At 40.0% G+C, this 9,301-nt stretch overlaps 1 protein-coding gene across 1 annotated transcript in view; it reads left to right on the top strand.

The window, feature by feature from the left end:
• The window catches only part of SLC15A1 (solute carrier family 15 member 1), an 80,696-nt gene that overhangs the window by 47,777 nt on the left and 23,618 nt on the right, over positions 1-9,301 (top strand). The window contains exons 8-14 of the mRNA XM_023532429.1: positions 1,737-1,753; positions 2,150-2,231; positions 2,334-2,475; positions 3,363-3,482; positions 5,553-5,652; positions 5,876-5,966; positions 7,790-7,873. Coding sequence (XP_023388197.1) covers positions 1,737-1,753; positions 2,150-2,231; positions 2,334-2,475; positions 3,363-3,482; positions 5,553-5,652; positions 5,876-5,966; positions 7,790-7,873 — 636 coding nt within the window. The remainder of the gene's footprint in view (positions 1-1,736; positions 1,754-2,149; positions 2,232-2,333; positions 2,476-3,362; positions 3,483-5,552; positions 5,653-5,875; positions 5,967-7,789; positions 7,874-9,301) is intronic.

Genomic DNA, 9,301 nt, shown 5'->3' on the forward strand with positions numbered 1-9,301 from the left:
ATTGAAATAGCATCTCTGTTCTCAAGTGGGCAAGAGTGAGACCATCTGGTGTGAGATAAGGTTTGGGGGGCACACCAAGCATGCCTGCAGCACAGCGTGACCAGAATCAAGAAGCACCCTATGATGGGAGCGGCAGTGGGGGGCGGGTGCAGGGGGAGCTGCAAGACCATGTGAGTCTGGACCGAGAACGTGGTTCCTCAGGCAGAGTTGCAGTTTTGTTGTGGGATGGGGCCCTAGACTTGCACATAATAAAAATACAAGGTGGCAAATCTGAGAGGAAGGGCCCCAAATGGGGACCTGTGAAAGCGCCAGGTGGGGAGCCGTGCTAGAGACTTCAGAGTGCTGTCCAGCTTCTGTATTTGGTGCCTGCTCTGGACTGAACTAGAAGTCCCCTCTCGGACTTGGGGCCAAGGAATCAATCAAGCAACTCAACATAACAACCTGCCTGAGGTTCTCAAAGTGTGGTCCCTGAAGCAGCAGCATCGACATCACCTTAGAATTTGTTAGAAATGCAAACCGAAGAGGCGCCCCCCAGACCTGCAGAGTCAGCATCTCTGGGCATGGGGTCCAGCAACCTGTTCTCACAAGCCCTCTGGGTGATGCCGAGGCACACTCCAATTTGAGAACCACTGCTGTGGGGTCACTAATTTGTAATTGAGGCGGAGGGTGTTCAGGGGGCCCTGACAACAAAGAACTCTAAGCCGTGTTCAGTGTGGTCTGGGGAAGGGGAGGGAGATCATTCCCCATGGAAAGGGGCCTAGCGAGTGACTGATACTGGTGAGTGCTGGGCACTCACCAGTTGGTGTAGGAAGCAGCATGAGGAAGTGTTAAGACTTAAGGCAAGACTATGGGTCAGTTCTTGTTGAAATTCAGGGGAGATAGCGGAGCAGAGGCTGGGCAGTAGAGATGAAGAGCCCTAAGATTTAGAAGGTAGTCAATGGCTCTTGGTTTATATCAACTCACTTGGATTCTCACCCTTTTTCTTCTTGTTCTTCTAATTCATTCTGGCAACAGACCCTGCTGTGTGGTAGGTATTAGGGGTGCAGAGTTGGACAGTACATGGTTCTTCCACGAAAGTGGGGCAAGTATATAAACTTTTATTGCACTGTGGTAACGGGTCAGAGAAGGTTTTGTAAAGGGAAGGAGCCCATTAAAAGGAGCATTCCTGGCGAAGGATTTACTGTCTTGTGCATTAAGGACTTTGGGCGGGCGCACTGTATGATCAGTGAATAAATATTTGCGTGTCATGGGAGTCCCTCTCTGCATGGGGAAGCTGCTGGAAGGAGGGCGGGCCCAGGTAACAGGAATGGTGGTTGAATCCTTGTGATGCGTTAGGTACTCTTTAGCATTTTATATTTCCATTATTTAATCCTCCCTAAATCTGCTGATTTTGTGAAATTGTGAAGAACATGCTAAAAGTTTATATTTTATCCTGTGGGCAATGAGCAGCCTTTGAAGTGTTTTAAGGAGGAGATGGTTTTGGCACCAGTCTCTGAGTCTCTGGTTCACAATTCTGACCGCACATGAGAAGTGCCTGAAGCTAATTAAAAGAAAATGCAGCAGCCAGGCCCCATTCTGGATCAGAGGCACTGCCTCGGTCTGGGATCCGGGAGAGGGCTGGAGCTGTCTGGGCAATACATATGACAGCCAGGAATAATCAGAGGATTTGAGTTCAGACACAGCAAAGAATATTCTAATTACTTGACTTTAATAGTGGCATTTTGTTTTTCTTTCAGGAATGTCCAAATCACCGGTGAGTCTTCATTTTTCTCTCCGCATAGCTTCATCTTACAAACTTGGCAGTCCGTTTTGCCCCAGTCAGTCGTGCTTCATTCACATAGCAAATGTGTATCATGCATCTAACATGAATGAGGGGACAATCCTGAGGTTCTATGTGACATTCCTTCTCTTTAGGAAATGCTATGTAGAGTCCTTCTCAGACTAACAATAAAACTAGGTGCTTTATTTTATTGTCGTCTCTATGTGGAGTGGAAGGGAATAAATTTGTTTTAATTCTGTGTTTCACCTCTGGATAGTCACTGACAAGTTTCTAAATAGACATGGGCTACTTTTCATACCATTAGCACTGATTTGTGAATACGGACCAGGGAGGAGCACATTTTAACCCTAATCTGTTTCTTCTTGTCAGAGTTGCTTCGGTTATCCCCTGAGCATCTTCTTCATCGTGGTCAATGAATTCTGTGAAAGATTTTCCTACTATGGAATGAGAGGTAACTATTTTTGACACCCCGCCCCTTTGCGTGAAGAGCGTGATTTACCACAGCCACTCCTAACTGTGTTTTTCTTGCCCTCCCCGTTCCCTCTTTGAAAAGCACTCCTGATTCTGTACTTCACACAGTTCATTGGATGGGACGACAATCTGTCTACCGCCATCTACCACACGTTTGTTGCTTTGTGCTACCTGACGCCAGTTCTTGGTGCTATCATTGCCGACTCCTGGCTGGGAAAGTTCATGTGAGTAGTCGCAACTTTCTTGTTCGCAAGGAAGCCAAAAAATAATTATTAGTTTTGTGATTTGGGATGGTGTGCTCTGGGAACAAAGAATCAAAAACATAAAACTCTTAGGAGAGCATGCTAGACCCTGTTTCTGCTCATCATCCTATCCCCAGAGCCTGGCACAGTGCCTGGCATTTAGCAGTGAATGCAAGCAGCATTAGTAGGGTTTTTTCCCCTCCTCCAAAAAGTGATAACACCTTTGTCTCATCTTGAAATAGTAGTGGGGATACTGTCTATTATTAATGATGTTAGGGCTGGGAGTCAAGGAAACTCCCTAATTTATGTCCCAGCTGCTGAAAGGCTCACACCGCTGGATGATCAGAGAGGACATGTGGCATTCAGGAAGAGGTCTACCAGTGCACCCAGTAAGGGAGCTAACAGGAAGTTCCTAGGACTTAGTGAGCAAGGAAGTGGAGGCTCTTCCAAGCCAAAGGCATGATATAGGCAAAAGCAGGAAAATTCACTCTCTAAAAATTATTCAAGACAGTACAAAAATAACCAGTGGTCCACTTCTGGCCAAGTGTTACCAGGCACAAGATAAGTATCTGTCATTTTTTAAAGATATAAGTACAGATTTCAGTAATTAGGTAAAATAGGACATTGAGTCTTTCAGTTCAAAGATAAAACTGATCTTCGCCCTTCCCCTGGCTCCTCCAGCCAAAACTTTGCACTTGCATTCTGGGTCACAGATTCTTCGGCAGGTTGCCTTTCTAAGAGTTACCAGTTTTGCTCAAATTTGAGAAACAAATATATTCATGACTGGGCTCTTGAAAGTTTGAAGCAGGGGGCCTTTTTGTGGTGGATTGTACAATTAATTTGGATTTTCTTCACCTCTTTAAACACAGGACAATTGTGTCACTATCCATTGTCTACACGATTGGACAGGTAGTCACTGCAATAAGCTCAATTAATGACCTATCAGACTTCAACCACGACGGAACCCCTGACAGAATTTCTGTACATGTGTAAGTTGATGTTAACTTCTGCCCTACCTCCATCTCCCCACTGGTTGCTTGTTTGGTGCTCTAACTTTTATTCTTTTTCACTGAGCTTTACCCTAAGTGTAAGGAGGCCCTTCTTCCCTCATCAGCAGTATAGAGAAAGCCATTTAGTTGACTAGAGTTGAGTCTTCAGTCTGTCATCATCCTAACAGTTGTCTGGAGTCATTGCTCACTTGAAGGCTTGTCTGGGGTACATCTTACGTGATGCATGGTCAAGTGCACAGGATACTTCTGCTAATCTTGATCTTTCCTTCTTGAGAGGAAACTGTGCTGGGTTTCCTCAAGACTCTATATATTCGGTTTTCTGTCTGTACTATACTTTTGCTGATTTTTCAGTAATGCAGTTTCATAAAATAATGCGGTTTCATTTGTTCATGCCCTATGTTCTGAGTCTTTGAAGGAATGTGCTAGTGACAAATGCTTCTCTGCTAGATTAATTTCCCTTTACTGCAGTCTGATCTAGTAGACAAGTTACAAAGATTTAGTTTCCTGTTCTTGTGCTTCACTTCCTTAATCTCTGAGTAAAACCACCTTGTGGGATGGGAAAATATTATTAAAATTCAGATTAGTATCTGCAGTCACTGTGTTTCTGACTTGTTCGTCAATTAGATTGCTGTTCAGACTAGGGCCCTTGATGTAACACCCTTAGTGCCTGCAGGGAACTGTGTTGGTGGAGGGGGGTAGTTATAAGCATAGCCCAGTTAGACTTTCAGTATCTGTTTACCAGCTCTCTCACAGAGTAGCTGTAAGACCTGGGGCAACTTATCTTCTCTGTGCCTTAGTTTTCTAATCCACAATATCGATGAAGAACATGGACTTTGGAGCCAGGGTATGTGGGTTCAGATTCCGGCTGTGCTCCTAACTTGTTGTGTGATCTTAAGCAAGTTTCTCACTTTCTGTGCCTAAATTTCCTCATTTGTAATGGTACATACCTCATATGGGACTGTTATACATTAATCCAGGTAGAGCACCTGGAACATTGACTGGTAAGTGATAAGTACTCAAGAAAGCTTAGCTGCTTATTTTATTTTATGGAGTTAGTATTAGAACATACCTACAATTCTCACAAGAGTGCATGGTGTATAATATTCAATTGGCCACTTTTCTTTTTGTCTTTTAAAATGCTTTTAGTGACAGCACTTAATGCAAGTTGTATTAAGAAGCGAACAGTGAAAGAGAGGCTTCCACCAGTTAAACCAGGAAGATGAGCATGATTTTTTAAAGAATTCTTTCTCTGAGCAGTATCTTCATTGACTTTTCTATTTCACAAAATATTTTTAGCATTTTAAAGCAATGTTAGCAGCCAAGAAGAAATGGAAGAAACACTTATAAAACCTAAAATTTGTAGTACCTACTATAAATTAGCAAAACTACAAAATGAGGGTTAGTAAATTCTGTGAGTGATTTTTTTTTTTCCAATTTGTAAAGTAAAACACTTATAGATAACTGGAAAATACAAAAGCAAATAAGAATAAATAACCCTTAATCCCTTTAAATTATTATAAACAATCCTTTTAATATTGTAAAAGATTATAATAAATATTTTTCTCTACTTTCCAGTCTTCTGTACTTTGTAAAGAAGTTAAGGTCATATTCGATAACCTGATATTCTGCTTTACAATTAAATCATGTTTTCCAGTGTCTTATAACGTTGCTTATCGGTCTATTATGATTGTGCCAGAAACAATGCTTAACATTTCACTTACTCATTCTTTTGCTGAAAATGATAAGACTGCAAAAAAACTCCATATAAAAATTCTTGTTCAATATTCAAGCTATTGTTTTAAATTTTCTAGCTAGTAAATTATTATATAAACTTATCATTATATAAATATGATATAAACTTGAAGGCTCATGAGATCAAGTTCCATTCACCTGTCAAGACTGCATTCCTACGCATCATCTTCTCATATAGGTTGAGTCCCTTCTCTATGTTTACCACTGTACCTGGTCCCCTGAGGAAAATTAGGAAAAAGGAGGCTCCTGCTTTTAAGGATTCTCCCATTCAGGCAATAACTCCCCTTCTTTCTTTAGGGCACTGTCCATGATCGGCCTGGCCCTGGTAGCTCTAGGTACTGGAGGAATCAAACCCTGCGTATCTGCATTTGGTGGAGATCAGTTTGAAGAGGGCCAGGTAAGAGGATGTGCCTTTACAGAAACCACGTAAATGAACTATAAACCTCCAGAAATCAAATTCCACTGACACAAGTCTGTTCTCCACTTGATTCTTTTCAAGTAGACTAGAAAGTAAGATACTGACCAAAACTGATTTAGAAGTAAGGTCAGATCATCAGCTGCACATAATCAGTTGATACATAGCCAAGGTCATACTTTAACTTTATCCTTTTTTATTATAGGAAAAACAAAGAAATCGATTTTTTTCCATCTTTTATTTGGCCATTAATGCTGGAAGTTTGCTTTCTACTATCATCACTCCCATTCTCAGAGGTAAAGAATATCTGAAGGGAACTGTTTTTTGAGTTTTTTTTAGATTAATTATGGGGAGAAAGTCAGGCGAAAAGTCTTAAGTCCTTGTTTTGTTTTTTCCTCTCTTCTCCCATTATATTTCAGCCACCAGATACATACAGGAGTTCACATTGAAATCCAACATATGAGGTTTTTTCTTTCTAGTTTTATCTCCTTTTCTAATCATATTTGAATCCCTTATCCCAATGACCACTGAAGAATCTATAACATCCTTATCATAGCAATCAATTTCCCTAAATTATTACTAATGCGGAGTCCTCATTCATAATAAGAGATAAGACAAGAAAAGCTGTGAAAACCATACATTTTTGCCTTCCAGCTTTGCTCCCCGGTGTTGTTCAGTGAGTTAGGAAGAACTTAGTGGGCAAAGTTTTATTCTTTACTTTCCTATCATCTCAGATATTTCTAAAAGAACTGCTCAAGAAAGAGGATGAGACAGCAAATGTCAACAGCACGCAGATTGTTGTGCTTGTTAACAATCCATTGAGTTTGTGAATTTCCAGATGGAAGGGAATATTTGAGGACAAATTAGACCAAAACAAGATCATGATGTGCATACTGAATCAGATTAAATTGTGAAATAAAATATTTTGTGGGGATTTACATATTTCTGCATAGGCTGATAGTTTGAAGATGACACTTAAACCACATTCTGACTTATTTTATATAAAAATCGAATAGCTTTTATTCATACTTTCATTCTCAACTCCTCTACCTATGTCCCCACCTCCTAGAACATCTACTGTGCATGTTTGAACTAGAGAATGTATTCAAGGATAACTTTTTAAAGTAAAATCATGACTCTCACACAAATATGAAATGAGCATGTGATAAAGATTGTATATAATGTATTAATTAACGAGGGAACTGGAAAGCTACTATAGTCAGCTCAAATAAGGATTTTACTAACAGATATATTTATATTCTTTATTGGGGGAGAATTTATTTTGCATTGCTATGAACAGGAATCATTTGTACAGCTATGGACAGGAAACACGGCATGACTATCAGTTTCTACTGGTTATCTTCTTTCTCTACGGAATTGAGAAATAGCTAGTCAAAGACAAACTTAAAACTGCTTTAGGATCAGATTCCTGGAGGCTCCATCATTCCATTGAAAAGATTTCCAGAATTCTCTGTTGTCCCTTCCAACGTTTTAATTTTTTTCCATACCAATCCTAGGATTTCAGAGCTAAAATAGATCCTCAGACAGGGGTTGGCAAACTATGGCCCGTGAGACAAATCCAGAAATGTGGACAAGACCATCCATTTGTGTATTGCCTATGGCCACTTTCACCCTACAAAAGCAGGTTGAGTAGTTGGGACAGAGACTAAATGGTCTACAAAGCCTAAAATATTTACTGTCTGGCTCTTCACAGAAGTCTGTTGACCCCTGCCCTGGGTCATTTAATTATTTTCTAATTGGCATGAATTCAGGAACATCCAATCTTGATTTTCCATGGCACTTTCAATTTTATTTACTGAGCACCCAGATCATTTTTATCTCCCTCACTAAGAAAATCTACAGAACATAGAACTGACTTTAACTTGGCCAGAAGCAGACATCTATTCAGGGGCTAAGATTAGAACCTGTCTCCATCTCTTGCCCTTTCTTCTACATAACTGCTTTGCTTAGCTGACAATGACATCAGTAAGTCAAATGAATAAGTCTAAAATATTAAGTGAAAACAATATGTAATGACCAGTTAGGGATTTTTTTAAATAGGAACTATATGAGCATTACCAATGCCATAATGAATTTTAATCTTGTACTATCTCCCCAGTTCAAAAATGCGGAATTCACAGTAAACAAGCTTGTTACCCACTGGCATTTGGGGTTCCTGCTGCTCTCATGGCTATAGCTCTGAGTAAGTAGAAATCGGTTGAATTAATACAATCCTATGATCAGGTTAGGCCCTCACATTAATTTTTGTGACCAATTTTTTTAAAGTTTATGTAACAAATTGGAATAATAAGTAGTATGAAGAAATGTATGTTACGTATGCTCTGAGAATTCAAAGAAAGTACAGTTGGCATATTGTTTCAGAGGGAATAGGATCTAAAAAGGGCTTACATGAAAAGGAGTCAATCGAGTTGGACGTTTAAAGGTTTGATACTATTTAGGCAGATTAAGATGAAGGTGATAGATTTCGGCTAGACTAGGTGAACCCATGGCTGAAAGCTTTTCTTATCAACATGTGCTCATCTACAACTTGAAGACATGGCAACCTGGCCCAACTATTATTTCAATACTTCCAATAAACATCTAGATTTCCATAATATGTCATCTCAAAATGTTTCTACTAGAATATCTTCCTTCTGGGATGAATACATGTGTATATTAGATACATTTGTTTGCACATTAGCTCTGGGCACTGGCTTCTAGGCACTTGGCACTTGGCTTCACACTTCTAGGAAATGTGAAGAGATTTCTACATGGGTTAGTTTAGCTTGAAAGTGGTAGGAGTCCTCATTTCTTAGAACTCCCATAACAAAATACCACAGACTGAGCAGCTTAACCATCAGAAATTTGTCTCACAGTTTAGAGGCTGGAAGTCCAAGGTTAACACGTCAGAAGGGCCATGCTCCCACTTAAGGCACTTAAAGAATCTCTTCCAGGCCTCTCTCCTTCCTCTCTAGCCGGTGGCAGCATGATGTCAATCTGCCTTTGGCCTTTTCTCTGTGTACATATCTGTATCCAAACGTCCCCCTTTTAAAGACACCAGTCATATTGGAGTAGGGCCACTGTAATGACTTTATCTTAACTTGATCATCTACAAAGATTATATTTCCAAATAAGTCACATTCCTAGGTACTGGGGATAAGGACTTAAACTCATTTGGGGCAGGGAATAGAGGGTATAATTCAACCTATTACAGTAGTACAAGAAAAAAACAATTATGATCTCAAGCCTCCATAGCCTCTTCCTTTGCTCAACTGAGGTAGCAGTCAGCACTGTCACTGTCTCTGATGTTTTTCAATTCTTAATAATATCAAGTATGCACCTTTTTAACCTCTTTTGCTTATGACATAGCAATTTAGCTTTTTCTTAGGCTTATACAAGAGCTCAGCATTCTGTATATGTCCATTTTCTTTCATAATTGTTTAACTCTGCCACACTCCCCTAAAAGGCTCATATATGCCTTCTCTCTAAACGAAGATTAGAGAGGATTTCAAAAATTGTTTTAGGCTAGACACTGTATTAAGTTGGCATTAGGTAAATTGTCATTTGGTCTGTACAAGTCATTGTTACATCAAAGACTATGCTTTTTCTTGCAAAGGAATTGCAAACAGGC

This window comes from Pteropus vampyrus, unplaced genomic scaffold, assembly GCF_000151845.1.
Source record: "Pteropus vampyrus isolate Shadow unplaced genomic scaffold, Pvam_2.0 Scaffold83, whole genome shotgun sequence".
NCBI classification, from domain to species: Eukaryota; Metazoa; Chordata; class Mammalia; order Chiroptera; family Pteropodidae; genus Pteropus; species Pteropus vampyrus.